The 19,077-nt window shown below is 52.4% G+C and overlaps 1 protein-coding gene across 4 annotated transcripts; it reads left to right on the forward strand.

Annotated features, from left to right (window-relative positions):
- The first annotated feature begins 1,921 nt into the window (after window positions 1-1,921).
- setd1a (SET domain containing 1A, histone lysine methyltransferase) lies at window positions 1,922-18,661 on the forward strand. 4 transcript variants are annotated; one of them, XM_030089059.1, is made up of 21 exons: window positions 1,922-1,956; window positions 4,463-4,607; window positions 4,692-4,790; window positions 5,063-5,333; window positions 5,865-6,001; window positions 6,105-6,364; window positions 6,470-8,150; window positions 8,227-9,219; window positions 9,496-9,663; window positions 9,872-9,956; window positions 10,043-10,186; window positions 10,338-10,370; window positions 10,473-10,665; window positions 10,776-10,819; window positions 11,810-13,119; window positions 13,811-14,174; window positions 14,260-14,441; window positions 15,241-15,351; window positions 16,113-16,232; window positions 16,319-16,456; window positions 16,537-18,661. In XM_030089059.1, the coding sequence occupies exons 2-21, from the start codon at window positions 4,470-4,472 to the stop codon at window positions 16,708-16,710; spliced, it is 6,645 nt and encodes a 2,214-aa protein (XP_029944919.1). In that variant the 5' UTR covers window positions 1,922-1,956; window positions 4,463-4,469; the 3' UTR covers window positions 16,711-18,661. The 4 variants fall into 4 exon arrangements, with proteins under 4 accessions (XP_029944919.1, XP_029944922.1, XP_029944923.1 ...); XM_030089062.1 differs by having other exon boundaries at window positions 10,043-10,185; window positions 10,343-10,370; XM_030089061.1 differs by lacking the exon at window positions 1,922-1,956 and adding an exon at window positions 2,188-2,295.
- The last annotated feature ends 416 nt before the right edge of the window (window positions 18,662-19,077 follow it).

A 19,077-nucleotide genomic window follows, 5' to 3' on the forward strand; every position in this document is an offset into this window, starting at 1 on the left:
TTTTATTCCGAGTTTTGAGAGTCTGCCGGCCTGCCGTTCGGAGAACGCAGAGCTGATGTTGAGAGGTCTGTAGATGGTCTATAACGGGCACCGGAGGCGGGCGGCAGGGAGCTGCCGCTGCTAATTTAGCCTGGAGACTGTCAGCAGTCTGTGAACCAGATCTGGTTACATCGATGTGGCTAACGTGCTGAAAGAGTCGCAATCGTCACGTTTAGTCAGAGAAACTTTCCCTCCACTGAAACCACTGTTCTGTCCATGTTGGTGTTTAAATTCAATCGCAGTGCGCCGGAGCTGAAGAAGGTCGCCGGTTCATCGCAGGACAAACAGTTTGGAGTCGCCTGAGCAGAAATGCTGCTTTGAACGATACGCTGGAGAATCCCCACTCTCAACACTGTATTTACTGGAAGCCTGAAACAAATGAATCGAAGTGTTTTCACACAACTTTTTTGTGAAATGATTTTAATGGTTTGAAACATGCAGATCAAAAGGTTGACTGTCAACTTTAGCGGTGAGTATTATTATCAGCAAATTAGGATTTCACAGTAAATCGTATCCAACTGAGAAAATGTTAGGATTTAAAACAGGATGCTCTGTTTCACTTTAATATTCAATCAGTTACAAGATAGTGGTTTTAAATAAACTTTAGGCAGAATATCACTACAAGATTGTAGTTATATTAATTTAATAGCTCTGTCCTGCAGAAACCATTTAAACTGACATATTTTCAGTTTTGAACTGAATTTGCCAACTCATGAAGCAAAACTGAATAATTTATTTCTAGTGAAGCTTCATTTTAATTATTCCAATAAAGATGGCAAAAGTGACTGATGAATAATTTTGATGCATCATGCTGTTAAAACACCAAGGAACTTCTAAAGAGTGGAGCAGGAAGATGAGGACAGTCCCATTTCTTCCCATTCCACTCTGTAGAAGGATGTTTCATTTTGAGTCATCAGAATAATTGTAGCTAAAAACAAAATAAGAATCATCTCTGCAACATTTTGATCTGTAGAGATGAAGATGCATAAGTGTAAACACTGTCAAAAACAAAACAAAACAAAAAAACAATTGGAATGTGTTTAAATGTGCTCCAATCTATTCACTCCTGTTTCATTTTGAGTTTTATTCTGTTTTTGATATGTTTTTCATTTTACTTGTATTTTTGTAGCGACATCAAGTACATAAAGAGCTAATACATTTGTTCATGGTTAACATTACGATTTAGGTTGAGATGTAACACAGTTGTAACATCCATGCATATTCTGTACACAGAGCCGATCATCCTGAGCATGCCCATCAGTCCGTCACAGGGTAAATTCACACAGACAGGCAAGTTAATAACATGAAAGTTTAATTTTCTTTTGTGGTGTTGTATTCTTCTCCTTTAAAAAAAACCCAAATTATCTCAGATCATGAAAGCTATTTGAAACAAAGAGAATCCACATATCGTAGACATTCCCACTAAAACAAGCAAAGAGAAACAAGATTCTCTACAAGATTTCTTATTTAGCAGATTTTCTGGATATTTTGTTTTCTTTTTGATATATCGTCACATTTCAATTGCAAAGTATGCTAAATGGCTCCATAGGTCCCTGGGGTTCATGAAAATATACATTTTTGTTCATTTCAATATATTTCCGTTAAAACACAAAAATGTAGTTTGACCTTAGTTGTGCTGCCATTGATTGGCCTGTGGGGGGCGCTTTGACAGTTTCCCCGAGCTTTATAACCGTCCCGGCAGATTCCAGCTTTTTACTTTTAAACCTCAAACAATAATAATACCAAAGTTATAACTATGTAATGAATTGATAAAATGCTAAATTGATTTAACATAACATTTAAGTACTGTAAAACGTCTTGCTGCAGTTTGATAGTTATCCGGTTTTGAAGAAAGTGCCGCTCGGTGGCCGTAGGCTGCATTCACACACACTGATGGAGAACAGGCGAGGCTTTCAGGTTGGTTACGCGATGGCCGCTCTCTCAACAATATCTGGATTTTAAGGAGAAAACTATGGCTTCGCGACTCGGAGAGACATCTCGCTGTCACGACTAACTGTCGGAACAGTAGCGGTATGGGTTTAGCTCGTCGGTGTTGCCTTAGAGCCGGCCCGGAGTCCTCCCGTTCCTGTGTTTTCTGGTTCGTCTCCCGGGCCTGGCTGCACTGTAGCGGCGGGCTGCTACTCTCGGATGAGCGGGCAGTAGCTTTTCAAGAGGCGGGGGTGTCAATTTAGCCTCTTTGGAACCAAAACAAGCCACCGGAGCTTCTAAGAGAGTCGCACACCGCCAATGTCTCTGGTAAAATATTTCAAATGTGGGTGGAGGGAGAACACAATTTTCACTCCGAACTTGATGCTAGCTAGCATTAGCCGTGGATAGCGGTAACTTGCCATAGCTTGAGCGTAACTAATTCAGCGGCAGTGAACGTTGAGCAGCCGCTCGCTTTATTTTGGTGGACTGTTTTGGAACGCGAATCGAGTGCATGTAGCGGGAAATCTGCCCGCGCGGTGGAAAACGCAGTTTGGCTCCGTGTTGTTGGCGCACGTTAGCCGTTGCTAGCAGCCGCTAGCTGAAGTATCTGCTCAGTGACGTAACGCTGCTCATTGTTTTGACAGCACGCAGCGTCCAAACGGAGGCGCACACCCTCTGTGTTTGGGTCACTCTTTACACCACCCCTCCCATTCATCCTCATGTACGAACCTCCGACCTAACCGCGAGCTCCCTGGTTGATTCTGCCGTTATTTCTACGGATACACTGTATTCTGCTGACGTGATGGGCTGTCCTGAGAGTTTGCTACACAGGTTACACGCTGTTTCCATCTGTGCACGTTGTAGCAGCTTGTTTTTATCAATTCATAAATGAAGTTAGGAGAAATTGATATTCAAGAGTTGGTCGAGCATCAACCCTTCTTGGGTTTGGCGCAGTTTGTCAAGTATCCCTTTAAGAAGGTTGGAAAAGTAAGTGAAGCTCTCATGTGGATGCAAGCTGGCCCAGATTTTAATGTCTGCTCATACAATCCCACACAGTCCCAGTGATGCTAGTGCAGAACCCTGGAATGACTGTACATTACCTCCTGGACTTTCCTTCCATTGATTTATCTTTGATCCTTGTTCAGAGTTGCTGGACACTGGAGCCAATGCCAGCTTACCTGAGTGCAGGGTACATCCCAGACAGGTCCGCAGGTCACCAGTCCATCACAGGGAAAACGGAGGCAGAAAACCACACACACACGAATACTAACCTAGGGTCACATATTAAGCCCGTATAGTCAATGTTAGACTGTGGGGGGAAACCGTAGTACTCAGAGGAAACCCACAAACACACAAGGAGAACATACAGGCTCCACACAGAAAGACCCGGCTGGTATTTGAACCCAGACCATCTTGCTGTGAGGCGAGAGTGCTAACCACTGTACTTGGTCTTTCTTATGCTGAAACTAATTCCTCATAACATCAGCTTCATGTCTTGATTTGACATGCTGTGCTGCAGAACACATTTCACATCATTCATAGGGTGGTTCATGATGAATAAGTAGTATTTTCTCATGCTTTCCCTCTTCACAGAACTATACATCAAGGAATCAGGCCAGTGCTTTCTTCAAAGATTGGAAACGGTCATTCATGCATTCGTAGCCAGTTGTCTGTAATTCTTCATCAGAGAAGGAAGTCCCTCTTAAGCAATTCCAAAGCTCTGCTGCTGGAATTCTGATGTGGAAAACCACATTTCAGCATTCCAGGTTCCCACATTCTGGACTCCTGTTACTTTTAATATACCACAACTCATTACTTACAAATCTGATAGCACTGCTCTTGTTGATTTAGCTGCACTTTTTAATCTGTGTGGATCTCTGTACTGTCTCTGATCCTCGGATGTGAATTTGTTTATTTGTTGTTTCGGATGGATGACTCCAAAAAAAAAAGACTGTAAACATCAGGGCTTTTCAAAGGTTTTTCTGATTGGCTTGTTGGTGGCCTTCAGCTACGTTCTGTTCTTAAAGGTGTGATGGTTTTTAAATGCAGGTTTTTTCTCGATAATTATCCATTTCTGCAAATATCCTAAGTTATTCAATGGCTCAAGGATGCCATGCTATTCACTTTAAGCACAATTACTCTCCCAGTTCCTGTATAAGTGTTCTTCTTTTCCTGAAATCAGAGATAAGATCAGATATCCTTCCTGTTGGCCTTGAAGTTAGTAGGTGAAAATGTCCAAAGCCTTTTGGATTACGATGGTTTGGTGAAATATGAAATAGACAGTGAATCATTGTTTAATAACACGTTTAAGTTATTTTTTTATGTATGAATCATCTAAATGTTTTGTTCATACACTGACAGTTTGAAAAGGTTGATTTGATGGTAATAGGGTTTTTTTTTGAGTTTTTTTCTCAAGCATGGATGAATGTCAAGATGTTTTTTTTCCCCCATCTTTTGTACCTTTTTTTGTGACGTGGCTTTGTTTTCCACCCAGTTGTAGGATGGATCCAGACAGTGGGGCAGAAACACAAAAAGCTGTCAGTTTGCAGTGGAAAAGCTACAAGCTCGTTCAGGACCCAGCTATCCGGCGAGTCACACAGAAAATCTACAGATACGATGGAGTGCATTTCAGCGTGCCAGTGAGTGGACTTTCCATCCTCTGTATGTCTTACGATGCACTTCTCATGTGCGCCGTCGGCTTGAGCTGCAGCTTCTCTCCTCAGGACTCTGGATTCCCCCCCGTGGGTGACCTGCGGGACCCCAGACCTCGGAGACTGTGGTCCAGGTACACAGAGATGTCCCTGCCGGTGCCCAAGTTTAAGGTAAGAGCCGATTGGTCAACATCAGTTAAAACAACTTTCCATATGTCTGTTGATATAAAGGAGGCCGTGATGTGAGATACGATTGGTTGATACTGCATGCAGCTTTTGCAGGCTTTGTTAGTTGTTTCTTCTGTCCAGTCAGTGGTTTAGAGAATTTATATTTGTTGCTTGACAGTTTTTCGATTGACTGGACTGAATCATTTTTTTGCAGCTTCATCTAATGAAATGATGAAATTAAAATGAATAAATGTCCTCATTGCATCTCTCCACAGCTTGATGAGTTCTACGTGGGTCCGATACCGCTCAAAGAGGTGACCTTCGCCCGACTCAATGACAACATCAAGGAGCCCTTCCTGGCAGAAATGTGCGCCAAGTTCGGCGAGGTGGAGGAGATGGAGATCCTGTTTCATCCCAAGACCAGGAAGCACCTGGGTCTGGCCAGAGTGCTGTTCACCAGCACCAGAGGAGCCAAGGACACCGTCAAGCAGCTGCACAACACCTCCGTCATGGGGAACATCATTCATGCTCAGCTGGACATCAAAGGTGAGCCGCAGCCTCTGCTGGAGGACGCATCTCTCTGGAGCGTCTTCTCACCTGGCTGAAGCTCTGAAGTTAAGAAACTACAAAAACAAGAACAAGAAGAATCTCAGTTGTTTTTAGAGAGAGGAGGAGGAAAACTTCACATCCACGCACATCTCCTTTACGTGTCACAATGTTTTTGATGAAATGTTTACTCCTTGAAGTTTATATCTTCTCTTTGGAATAAATGTGAATATTTCTCAAGAGCTTTTTTTGCCAACTTTTCCGGTTGCTTGTGAGAAAAAAAGCTGTAGTTTGTGCAGAGCTTCCTGTGTTGCATATTTTTTTTGCATCAAAAGTGACTCGTCGTAAAGTCACATGGGAGTCATTGTTTAAGGTTTTTTATTTTTAAGGACAAAAAAAAACATTGAAGGGACCTGAACTGAACTTCCAGCAGTTTTTCGTGAACGTCTGATGAGACATCCTGACCGTTTGAATCTGTTCAGCTAATTTCCCGCCGTCCATCCCCGTCTCTGTGCTGTCCGATTCACGCAGGCCAACAGAGGCAGAAGTATTACGACCTGATCGTGAACGGGTCCTACACTCCTCAGACGGTGCCTCTGGGAGGGAAGGCGTTAACGGACAGGCTGCAGCCTCAGGCCCCGGCGCCGGCACAGCCGCAGCCCGACACGGTAGCGTTCGCCATGCGATGCACGCTGTGTGGTTGTAGATTGACACTGGCCTGTTCGGTTCCTTTAATCGACTGACTCACTGTGTGTATTTCTCTCTCCATAGTCCGCAGAAATCAGGCGGAGGCTTTCCAGTGAGCTGGCGGTTTTGGCGGCTGGGGTCCAGGCGCTCACATCTGGGAACATCACCCCCTGCTCTGCGGACGCCGGCTTTGCCGACCAGCGTCTGGACACGCCGCCGCCGTCCTCCATCGCGGGCCCCTTCACACCGGGCTCCTCCGCTTCGTCGCAGGGCGGCGGAGGAACGCCGTACAGCTCCAGGTCCGGGACTCCCTTCTCACAGGACTCGGGCTACACCGGCAGCAGGTCGGTTATTGATCCGGCACATTTTTTCATTTTCTGTTCAAGCACTTTGTTACGTGTTGTTGTAAGTCCCAGACTGACAGCTCTTGTCTGAATCCTGCGTCGCAGACATGCTGGCTACAGTGCTGGGAACCTGGGGAGCGGCTACCCCCCGCAGGACATGCTGCCTTCCTCGTCTTCGTCTTCTGCCGTCTCGTCCACCGTCGGAGGGTTTAAAATGTCCCGCTACTCTGACGATGCGCAGGACCCCACGGTGTACCACCGCGGTCGCCCCATGTACCCCCCAACCCCCCCGTTCCGTCCCAACGAGCCGCCGTGCTACCCGCCCTACCCCAGCGGCGGGGGGCCGGGGCCGCACGCGGCGCACCACTCCTCGATGCCGCCGCCCCCCCTGGGCGGCCAGTACGAGCCGCCGCCCGCCCCCGAGCGGGAGCGCGACAGGGACTCGGGGGGCCGGTACGGCCCCGGGGGCATCGCGTCCCGGAGGTCGTCGTACCATCACCAGCAGGACACGAACTCTTCCTCCAAGTACCATTCCCACCACTCCCACCACCACTCGGACCGCCGGGACGAGCGGGGCTACCGGCGCGACAGCGTGGGCTCCCGCTCCGGGGAGCACGGCCACCAGAGACACCGCAACCACCACCACTCTCACAACCACCACGGCGGCGGCGGCGGCCGCAGGAGGAGCAGCCACGACCGGGACCGCGATCGAGACCGCGACCGCGACGGCGACTTCTCCAACAGCTCCGACCCCCGGTACAATTCCAACTCGTACCGCTCGTCCTCCAACAGCATGTCCCCGCCCCCGTCCTCCTACTCCGCCTACTCCTCCTCCAAAGAGCCGGCCCCGGCGCCTCCTCAGGGATTGGACGGCTCCGCTCGTCTCGGCGGCTCCGGCCTCGCCGAGAGAAGCTCGGCGCCCGCGGCCGGCGCCGACAAGGACTACGGCCACCACGGCGCTCTGCCCCCGCCTCCCCCTCCGCCGCCGCCGCCGCTCCCGCCCGCCTCCGTCATCGCGGCGGCCGTCGCCGAAACCCTCGGAACACTGGACTTCAACCAGGACAGTCCCGCTCGTGACGAGCAGTGGACGAAGCCCAAACGCCGTCCCAGCACGCCGCCGCCGCCCCCCAAGACGCCGCCGCCCTCATCCCCGCCTCATCCCTCCGTCGCCTCCTCCTCCAACTCCCCCTCCTCGGTCTCGCTCCCCCACCACCTCCCCTCCTCCTCCAGCCCCCCGCCACCCCCGCAGCGGGACTCCGCCTCCCCGGAGCCGGATTCCACCAATGAGAGCTTGCCGTTCGTCTACCACAGCAGCAGCCTGGACTCCCGCATCGAGATGCTCCTCAAGGAGCAGAAGGCCAAGTTCTCTTTCCTCGCGTCAGACGAGGAGGACGAGGAGGACAAGAAAGAGGAGAAGCAGAGAGGCCGGAGTGGAGACGGGGCGGAGCGGAAGGGCGGGGCGGGCGACCCCACGGCGGGGAACGAGCCGGGGGGGGACAAGGGGGAGAAGGAGCATCGCAGGAAAGGGGAGAGGGACAGAGACGCTCACAGAGGACGCAAACGGGGGAAAGGTGGGGAGTGCCGGAAGAGCCCCAGCGTGCTCACGGCGGCCACGCCCCCCTCCTCCACCTACTCCCCCCACGCCCCGCCTCCGGAGGAGCCGCAGCCCCAGGCGGGCCTGCCGGGGGCCGCAGCGCTGCAGGAGGAGGCGTCTCAGCCCGCCGCCGCCGCCGACTCCCGGAGCCGCACCGGAGCGCACACGCCACCGTACAACGGCCAGAGTGAGGTACGAGCCGGGACGCTTCAGCCGCTGGCGGTTTTACGTCTCGTGGATTCACTTGAGAAACTGTGTTTCTTTCCAGGCTTCTCCTCGTTCCTCAGGCGAAGACATGGAGATCTCCGACGAGGAGGAAGAGGAGACGCCCGCCATCACCACGGTGACCGCCAGCCAGTCGGCCGCCTCCGGGTCCTCGCCGTCCTCCTCCCAGGCCGCCCTGCCCTCGCAGTCCACCGACCCGTCGTCGTCGCCCCCGCCCCTCTCTGACTCTGCACAGCACTTTGGCACCTCCATGCACCCCCCCATCCCCTCCTACCCCCCTCACTTACCGCCCCCTCCCCCGCCCGGGTATTCCCTCCAGCCCCCGCCTCCCCCGGGGATCCCCCCCCTCCCCCACATGGAGCTGCACCCCGAGTACCCCCCTCCCATGCCCCACCACATGTACGACTACGCCAGCTCCATGGAGCTGATGAGCCAGTACAGCGGCGGGACGCCCATGTCCTTCCAGATGCAGACCCACATGCTGAGCCGGCTGCACCAGCTGCGCGTGTCGTCGTCCAACGGCACGCCCAGCCCGGGCGAGGCCGCCACGGCCGACTACGCCTCCTACCACCTCCACTCCATGCAGCCGCACCACGCACACCACCCCTACATGGACCAAGAGGGCAGCGGGACGGGCGCCCACTACGACCAGGACCACCGCTACATGCCCCCCCACATGCCCTACCCGTACGCCGACCCCCACGGCACGCAGATCGCGCCCCCGCCGCACCACGGCCTCCCGCCGCCCCACACGGGCTGGCCGCCGCACGTCCTGCCGCCGCACTACGCCTCCTACATGCCGCCGCCCGGCTACAGCACCATGCTGCCGGCGGACGGCGAGGAGTACCGGGCGCCGGGGCAGGAGGTGCCCATGCTGCCCGAGAACCCGCACGAGGCCACGGTGCAGATGGTCCTCGCCACGCTCATCCAGGAAATGAAGAACATCATGCAGAGGGACCTGAACCGCAAGATGGTGGAGAACGTCGCCTTCGCCACGTTCGACGAATGGTGGGACAGGAAAGAGACCAAGGCCAAGGTGAGGAACTCTGACGGGACCAGAGACGACAGACGGACGTGAAATCTTCCTCCTTTCTACATCTTACAGGATCCAATAGTTTTTTTGTTTAATCAATATTTTTCTGCTCATGTATTGTTCAAGATATTATTCTATTTTTCTATATTGCGTTAGAAAATTACATTATCAATATTCATATTCTTAAAATGCTCCTCGTGTTTAGAATTCATTTACACGATTGAGGAAACGGCAGAACGAAGCTCGGCGCCGCCGTGAACCTTCTCTTCTGTCTTCCAGCCGTTCCAGACGATGGTGCGAGGCGTGTCCGCGCTCCGGGACGACGAGAAGAAGGAGGAGAAGGTGAACCGTCCGCGGGAGCCGCTCATGTCTCTGGTGGACTGGGCCAAGAGCGGCGGCATGGAGGGGTTCTCCCTCCGCGGAGCGCTGCGGCTGCCCTCCTTCAAGGTAGAGATCACCATCCGGGACGTCGAACCACCTGGATACACGCTCAGACACAGACCGAGTTAATCTGCTGGTTTAGGACATGTAGGGGAGATATTTGGTTATTTTCAGGTTTATTGTCATAAATCAACTTTTCAAGCTGCTCAGCAAGAGAAACAACTGCGCAGGAAGTTGTTCGTAATATTTAATTAAGCAGAGTCTTTCCCTCCAGGTCAAAAGGAAAGAACCTCAGGAGCTTGAGGAGGGAGACATGAAGCGTCCTCGGCCCTCCACCCCACCGGATGAAGACGACGAAGGTTTGCTCCGCCGACGCCGATCAAATGAGACCCAGGTCTGCTCTGCTCGCTGTGTGTCGCTCATCCTGCCTGCTCCCTGCTTCCAGCCGCCGACGGGAGATTACCGGAGGCGGACCGGCGCGGCGCTGAAAGGGACAACAAGAGGAGGAAAAAGAAGCCCAGGAGTCGAAAGCCCTGGGAGCTGGACAGTGAGGGAGAGGAGACGTCAGACGGCTCCTCTTCTGAGAAGGTGACGCTTCGGCTTTATTCCTCGACTCTTTTTGGTTTTAAATCTAGTTTTACTCTATGAACATCCGTCACAAGGAGCAGCTATTGCATTGTCTGGTCACCAGGTGGCAGCACTTCAACGTGCTAATTCTCTCTTTTCACTTTTTCATGTGTATCAGGAAGAGGAAAGTGAGAAGGAGTCTGATGGTAAAGCTCAAACCTCCTCATCCCGACAACATGTCTTCAACCTCTCAGTTGTTCTCATGAAAGGTGGAATTCCTGACCTTTTCCCTTCTTTCTTTCTTTCAGACGATGCTCTCAGCGCTGACAGCGACGATGAGAGCCTCTCCTCTTCCTCCGACGGCTCTTCCTCCTCAGCGTCCTCGTCTTCCTCCTCGTCTGAGGACGAGGATGAGGAGGAAGGGGAGCGGGCCGACAGCGACGGGCCGGACTCCATGGACGAGTCCACCATGGACAGCACAACGGAGAAAGAGGACGACAGGTGGAGCTTTGACCCGGCGTCATGTGTGACCAGAGCCGCGGGAAGGCTTTCTGTCGGCGTCGCTGAATGTTCGACCCCTCGTCATAACGCCGTCCTTCTGTCTTCCACAGGGACAACAACGCAGCCGAAGCACCAAAGGCAGACGTCAAAACAGGTCGGTCACGATTACCCGTCGGTTTATTCTGCCAAGACAAACAACCATCAACAAACTCAAGTTGCCACGTGGCAACGGGAGGCAGGCCTGATCGTTGAGTCGACAAGCAATTGAATCCTCAATTGAAATTCATTTCAAGTCTGTCAAGATAGTGTATAAGTGTGCATATTTTGGAATTCTGTGCTATATTCACTTGGAAAGATGTTGAATTAGTTTATTTTCTCGCTGGTATTCTGTGACCAAAATGGCCCATTAACTGTATACAGTACAATGTTTCACATGAAAAAGTAAAAGTATCGTCGCTGCAGAGCTGTACAGGAAGGGTCCGTGCTCTCAAGCAGCCAAACTCCAGAAGGTCGCTTCATGCTGAAAAATCCTCACATATTTTTAAACACCAGAAGATCGGCGGGCTCTGACGGCTGCAGTTCTTTTAACGGTGCTTTAGAGCAGTGATCTCCAGTGAACCACGGACTGGTTTCAGACAACACCGTTTTCCCTCGAGCCGGCCAGCAGGATGGGGCATAGAAACACCTTAACCAGTTCTTAAATGATGCATGGAAAAAAACAAAACAAAAAGAAACTTGAGTTAAGTGCAGGAAAAAGCAGTGATGGAAGTGAAGCATTTTTCAAAATAGAACTCAATGCAGACAAATGAAAAATTAAATGTTCACTTTCAAAATCAAAGTTTTTATCTTCTCTCTGCGGCCTGATACCGGGGGATTCACGGACAGCTGCCTCTCGAGCTAGTTGTTGTTGTTCAGTGGAATCTTCACCAAGTTACTGATTTTAAAGGTTATTTATTCAAAACGTTGGTGATTAATCTTTTTTTTATATTTTGAAAAAAAATTTCAATTTAAAAAAAGAAGCACTGATAAGAGTGCCGTGAGAGTTTTGAAGCGCTCCATCGATATTAGCAGTAGTACTGATAAATTCTTAAAGATCTCTGGTTTTGTGATCACACCATCTTTAAAATCGTTTGTTTTCTCTCAGGCGACTCCAAGGACAACAAGGCAGAAGCGGCGATGGCGCCCTCCAAACACCCTCCGTCGCCGCCGTACCCCCGGCCTCCGTCGCCCGTCGTCCTTGTGCCTCCTCTCAAGAAGCGCAGGAAGACGGTGTCCTTCTCCACGGAGGACAACGACCACAGAGCTGCTCTTCCTCCGCTGTCCCCGTCTCCGTCACAAGTGGCGGCGGAACCTCCCGCTCTTTCCAGCAAGCTCCCCGACTCCGCCGCCGCCCCGCCCCCTCCGGCTCGGCCCAGTCAGGGCATCCAGCTGCTCCCCTTCGCCTCCAAACCGGGCGCGGGCAACGCCCTCATTTTACCTCCGTCGGGGCGAAGCCCGGACGCCGAGGAGTCCAAGAAAGTCGCGCCGGTTCCGGCCCACGCCACTCCCGTCAAACCCGGCGCCAAGCGGGCGGCGGGTAAAGACTCGCCCAAAGCCGCCGCCCCTCCCGTCATGGTGTGCCGCACCGTGCAGAACCTGCCGCTGGACCACGCCTCCATGTGCCGCATGGCGTTCGAGGAGGCCCCGCCCCCGCCGCCCGCCGGCAAGCGGTCCAGAGGCCGCCCCCGGACGCCCAGCCTCTCGGCGCCGTCCTGCCACGCCCTCAAGGAGGAGGACGAGGATGAGGAGGAGCGCGAGCAGCGGCTGAGGCTGCGGGAGCAGCTGGGGGCGTCCAGCCTGCTGCAGCTGGCCTCCGCCTCCACCGCCGACCTGTCCGTGCTCGCCGACGTGGCGCTGAAGATGGACCCCGAGGCGGCGGACTCGGAGGAGACGGAGACGTCGGACGAGGCGGAGGAGCAGAAGATGGAGGAGGACCGCTTCTCGCCGGAGGCGCTGTCCCTGACCGTCAGTCCGGGCGGGGTCGTCGTCCTGATGGAGCACAACTACTGCAGACCTCCGCCTCTGCCCGCGCCGCCCGCCGCCAGAAGGACTTCCTCCAGGCAGGACTCCTCCGTCCTGCTGCCGGCCGACCTCAACTCCATCTCCGGGGTGCTGGAAGCCCCGGAGGAGGTCATCGGGGAGGCGCAGCCCCCCAGGGCCGACGCCGGCGAGTTCCTGTCTGCCGTGGGCGTGCTGTGTGACTCCGAGGCCGCCGGCCAGGTCCCGGCGGGAACCCCGTCACCAAAGAAGAAGAGCGTGACCCCCAAGGGCCTGGAGCCGGAGCAGGACAAGAGCAAGAAGAGGAGGAGGAAAGACAAGGAGAACCTGGAGGTTCATCACAGCAAGAAGCAGAAGGAGCAGCCGCCGCCGCCGCCGCCAACGCCGGGGAAGAAGCAGAAGAAGAGGAAGCTGGAGGTGAGTGGAGCTTGATCCTGACGTCTCCGTCACTCTGGGAGCGTCGGCGTCTCAATCATCAGAGTGGAGATGTTCAGGTTTCAGCATCTCTGATGACAGGTGAGACTTTTCCACTGAACAAAGAGGAATCAAACAAAACCTCACAGTAACAGCCCAGACCGCCGCTCACTGTGTCACCCTTAACAGAAGAAGAATCACTGAGCTTTAGTAAGTTATGATTCATTTAATCACATTATGAATCAAGGCGGAAGGTCAGTCAGTACAAGATAAAGACCTATTTAAGTTCAGGAGGGAATGGTTTTTTCATTATTCATGCTTGTTTTCAGAGGCCGCGGCCGATTCCAGCTGTTCATCACGAGACGAGCAGACACGTTTAAACCCAGCTGCCGTAAAACCTCGGAAGCTGGTTTTCTTTTTTAGAACTGTGGCAGGAAACCTGCAGAAAAGCAGAACTGTGCTGGAAGGCGAGAGGCCTCGCCACTGCACCGCTGCACGGCTCACTTGTTCTGCCAGTGTCACAACATCTGGCTGACAAACTAAAGCTTCCAAGCAAACAGACCAAACATTCATGTTTTTAGAAAGTGTCAAATATTCCAGTCACCGCTCTGACAGTAAAGTGTAGCCGTGCCATCATGTAGCCCGGGCAGTGGCGTCCTTCCTCAGACGCTGAACGCTGGTTGGTCTTCCTCAGGACTCGGAGGAGGATGTGGACGTGGAGGAGCTGGAGTCGGGCGAGCTGTCCAGCTCGGACACGGAGGACGAGGCGGCGGCGGCGGCGGCGGTGGAGGAGGTGAGGAAGAGCGAGCGCCTCTTCCTGCAGGAGGCCGGCGTCACCGCGTCCCAGCGCTGGTCCAAGCCGGCGCCGGCGCCCGAGCTCCTGCCCACCAAGTTCGACAACCGCAGCGAGTTCGAGCAGATGACCATCCTGTACGACATCTGGAACTCGGGCCTGGACGGCGAGGACCTGATGCTGCTGAAGAGGACGTACGAGAAGCTGCTGCAGGACGACCACAGCTCGGAGTGGCTCAACGACACGCACTGGGTCAACCACACCAATATCCTTTTCCGCTTCGCCGCCGCCGCCTTTCACAGTGATCCCTTTCAAAACTCTGCGTGTTGGCCTTGACCTTTCCGCTGCACTAACCAATTTGCCAAACCCCCGCCGCAAGAAGAAGAACGTGGACGCGCAGCTCCGCGAGCACGTGACCGGCTGCGCCCGCAGCGAAGGGTACTACGCCATCAGCCGCAAGGAGAAGGACGTCTACCTGGACCTGGACCTGCCGGAGCAGGTCATCCGGGAGGTGGAGAACGTGGACACCTCGGTGAGAGCCGCAGCCGTCCCGCCACTCCACCTCTTCACACCCGAAACCACAGAGTGTCGTAGGAAAAGGTTTACGACGAGCAGAAACGCTTGAAATGGAATCGAGTTCAGGTTTCCCTGTTTGAATCCAATTTCAGAGAAAAGCCTCGTCTTTGTTTCTGTTTGTAAAAGTCACCTGTCTTTTCTGTGAAACCAGACGTTGGTTTGACCTCATGAAGCCTCGTTTCTGCTTTTCGAGACTGCGCTAACATGCACCATCGTTATCTTCCAGTATAGATGTTCCGGTTATTTCTTTTTTAATCTAACGGAGTGAAAACTGCCGTCGGCTTCAGTCCAACGTCACATTTACGCCGCCAAGCTTCACAGCTCTGACGTCGGCTGTCTCCAATGAAACAATCTATTCTGCGTCAGACACGCATTAAAAAAAAAGAAGAAGAAGAGTTTCCATTTGAGTTCCTGTCGTCATGACTGACCTCTCTGTTTCTATTTTCAACCGTAACCGTTCCTCTTTTTGGCTTGAGTCACATCGTGTTGAACAGCGCTCACGTGACACACGTGTGACTTCTGTCTGACGTCCCGGTCCATCGTCTCCATCGGGAGCGTGAGGCTCTGCTCAGTCTGCTGCTGGGAGTTCAGTCAGGAGTCCGTTTCCAAAATCAGACCAAGTTCAACATTTCACAGAAATACAAGTTCAGGCTGAAGCTATTTTACTGTTTAGCACTGAAGAAAATGTGTGAATTGGTCAAAAAGCGCGTCTGTCGCGTGTGGTTCGGTTCTGAACTGCTTCTGTTTGCCTCCAGGGGGTGAACCGGGTGCTGTCGGAGAGGCGCTCGGAGCAGCGCCGCCTCCTCACCGTCATCGGCACCACGGCCGTCATGGACTCCGACCTGCTCAAACTCAACCAGCTCAAGGTACGGAGACTCCAGCAGTTCATGGTGTGGGTGTGTGTGTGTGTGTGTGTGTGTGTGTGTGTGTGTGTGTGTGTCTGTGTTGGGAAACAGATTCCTTGAGAATCGGGTACATGTGCAGATGAGTGGTGTACAGAGGCCGTTACAGAGCCTGTGTCTCGTCAGAGCGCGGCTGTCCAGCTCCGGTCCTCGAGGTTCTCGGTTTGGATTTCAGGTGAACTCTGACTGGTTGGTTCGGGAGGAGCCCTCGGCCCTGAAACGGCGCCGGACGCTCTCCGTGAATCGGGCTGGAGTGTGTGAATAGGAGGCGTTTTGGGTTTCTTCCTTTGTGCAGAGTGAAGGTCGGCGTCCCACCGCCGCTCCACGGCTGAACACACAGGCAGGATGTTGACCTTTGTGTCGCAGGGATTTATCTGGAACTGTGGTCAGTTCTGGGAACGGCGCTGTGCTCACATGCAGTTGCTTAATGTAGCCTAAAGGTCGAAACCGACGCCTTTGACGCGTTCTGTTGGTGTCGATGTTGAGATTTTTAGCAGAGGGATAAATGAAATAAAAAAGGCCGGATGTTTGTGCGACGGGATTCTGCTGACTTCCCAGAACGAAGCTGCTCATGGAGAGGAAAGCTCTTGAGGGGTGATTTATGTGTGTGAGGAGTCCAGACGGCGGCAGGAAGTCCTGGTTGAAAACAGCCGGTCCCGGCCTGTGTCCGGAACATTCTGGGATGGCGTGACCGGCGTGTGATATCTGCGGTTCTCTGTGTTCAGTTCCGTAAGAAGAAGCTCCGCTTCGGCCGCAGCAGGATCCACGAGTGGGGCCTGTTCGCCATGGAGCCCATCGCCGCCGACGAGATGGTCATCGAGTACGTGGGCCAGAACATCCGGCAGGTACGGCTCCCGGCTCGTAGGCGGCGCCGCTGAGCGGTGCGTCGCGGGGGATCCGGCTCAGCGCCTGTTTGTGTCCGTGTGTTCAGATGGTGGCCGACAACCGGGAGAAGCGCTACACCCAGCAGGGCATCGGCAGCAGCTACCTGTTCAGGGTCGACCACGACACCATCATCGACGCCACCAAGTGTGGGAACCTGGCGCGGTTCATCAACCACTGCTGCACTGTGAGTCCAGGCTCCGCCCCCTCCTCCTCCTCCCCCCTCCGCCCCCTTCTCATCCTCATCCTCGCCTCTCTCCCCTGCAGCCAAACTGTTACGCCAAGGTGATCACCATCGAGTCCCAGAAGAAGATCGTCATCTACTCCAAGCAGGCCATCGCCGTCAACGAGGAGATCACCTACGACTACAAGTTCCCTCTGGAGGAGAACAAGATCCCCTGCCTGTGCGGGACGGAGAACTGCCGAGGGACGCTCAACTAGCGGCCGCCAACAGCCCCGCCCCCTCCCCCTCCCCCCACGGAGTCTTCACGCCCGGCCTCACCGCGCCGGGCGGACACAGACGCACACACTTGCACTTTTCACGCACACTGTTCATTCTCGCCTCGGGTCCACGAGCCGGGGCGCGACGGGCTCGTGTCGATCCGGCGGATATTTCAGGAGGCCCCGGTTCTGGGATTAGGTTCAGTCGCCCCCCCCCCCCCCCCCCCCCCCCCCCCCAAAGGTTTACTTCTGTCCTCAAGCCAACGTCCGCTGGGGTGGAAGGAGCTTCACACACCAAACGCCAGTTCAGGGTTTTAAACGCTCGCTCTCTCGCTCTCTCACTCCGGGCGCCTTTTAACGCACGTCGGCCGACTCGCTCTCGGTCCGGCAGGATCTCCAGGTGTGAAGGTTGTTTTGTTTTTGGAGCTTTCTCTTTCGTTTTGCTCCTTTCATTTCATTTCGTAGCGATATTAGGTGATCTTACTGTTGCTGTTCATTCATGCCGTCGTTACTGATTTTCCTTCAGCTGTGAGTATCTGACAGTCAGATGAGCTTCAGTGTTTCCTCGCTGGCTTCGTGACTCACCGGCACTGTGCACCTGTTCGATTCCCACACACACACACACACCCACACCTGCGAGCCCTCCGTTCCAGATGAGTTCAGTCTTTTCGCGCCTCACGTGTCCGTTTAGTTTTTCTCGTCGGTGTTTCTGCGATTAGTTTTTTTTTTTTTTTTTTCCAAAGCTTCTCCGTTGTATTTTTTTTAACGTTGTGACTTTCAGAAGATCCTGGCGTTGCATTGTGGGGGATGAGTGCTGTCGTGGCGCTCTCCTGCCGTCGTCCTCGCTCCCGTTCAGTGTTCTGTTCTCGTTTGTTCTCGGCAGGAAACGGAGTCGTTCTTCACAGCAGGGCAGGACGCAGAAAAAAAGTCACAATAAAGTGGAGTGGATTAATTCAAACCCCACTGGACCAAAATATCAATTCTTCCTTCAAAAGAACATTTCATCGTTGGCACATTTTAATTCTTCAGCGTTGAAACCGGAGACTCGGTTCATAAGAAGACACTCGTTCTCGTGTATTTCCTTCGTTAAAGGTGCATTTTGTTAAATTCTACTGAAGTTAACCGGCGGACCAGCCGGAGCGTGCCACTAGGAAAACCACTTCAGACCACACGACGGTGTTGGTTCATCTTTCTTATAATTTAAGCGTAAAAATATTGCAGATATTTTAGGTTTATTGGACTTGAACTGAAACATTTCATCCAGTTTTTAAGTTTCTATCTTCATATTTTAGCTCATAAGAATTAAAACTAGTTCAAGTATTTTCTCGCTTTGCATTTTTTGTTTCCCACCGAAGGCCTTCATGTTAGTATGAAAGCAGAAAAACTTTTGAAATACCTTGTACTGCTCAGAAACGCAAATATTTCAGGCCTTCTTTCTTTCTTTTCTTTTTTTTTTTTTAAAGCGGCGTTTGACCTGAACCTTCAGATTTTTTTTTTTTGAACGCACAAATTTGGATTTCCTGTTTTCCCGCCATATTAGTGTTTATCTCGAGGAACCAGGTCTCCTGCAGGTGCTCCGCCTTCCTGCTGCACATCAGTGGAAACAGGTTCCGCCTCGCCGCCGTCGGTACTCGCCGTCCTCCTCGCTACTCACTTCCTCCCTCCTTCCCCGTTTTGGTTTTTTTTTTTTAATTCTCCCGCAGTGTGGCTCCGGCCGTCCAGAAAGTTCCATGAACTTTTAAAAGTAGTTTTATTTCTCCTTCCCAAACAGGAAACCGTGTAAAATATTTCTTGTCGCGACTTTAAAACAAAAACAAAAAAAGCCTTTCAGTGCGAAGCGGCCCACCCCGTCTCCAGGACAGAACGATGAAAGGAAAAAAAAAAAAGAAGAAAAAAACAAACGAACATGTAAATATTGTAGAGGTGTTTGTTTCTCGTAGAAACACACTGATTCCAAGTTGTAAATATGTTGTTCCTTCTCCTCTCTCCACACAGAGGAAACCTGTACATACCTTCCATTCATTTATTTTTTATTGTTTTTTTCCTTTTAATTTGATGATTATTTTAATATTATTTGCAATATTTCTCTTGTATTAATGCGTTGGACCCTTTATTAATGGTGCATTAAAATATTTTTTAAATAAACTGAAAAGGCTGTCTGTTTTTTGTTTTTTTTTTTTTCCTCTTGATATGATCGGCAGACGGCCGATCGGCAGGATGCAGATTAAAGCTTCTGCGTGACAGGAAGCTCTGAAACGTGACGTGAAGAGAGGAGATGCTGTAAAACAGCTGCTTCCAGGAACCGACGGCACGAAGCACCTGGAAATGTTTCAGATCACTTCTCTGTTTTTTTTCGTGAGTCATCTG

Source organism: Salarias fasciatus, chromosome 4, assembly GCF_902148845.1.
Source record: "Salarias fasciatus chromosome 4, fSalaFa1.1, whole genome shotgun sequence".
Taxonomy (NCBI): domain Eukaryota; kingdom Metazoa; phylum Chordata; class Actinopteri; order Blenniiformes; family Blenniidae; genus Salarias; species Salarias fasciatus.

Coding starts and splice junctions, on each gene's coding strand:
- setd1a (XM_030089059.1), top strand. CDS start 4,470: ATGGATCCAGACAGTGGGGCAGAAACACAAAAAGCTGTCAGTTTGCAG. Junction 9,664..9,871: donor TGCGGCTGCCCTCCTTCAAG/GTAGAGATCACC, acceptor CTTTCCCTCCAG/GTCAAAAGGAAAGAACCTCA. Junction 9,957..10,042: donor ACCGGATGAAGACGACGAAG/GTTTGCTCCGCC, acceptor CCCTGCTTCCAG/CCGCCGACGGGAGATTACCG.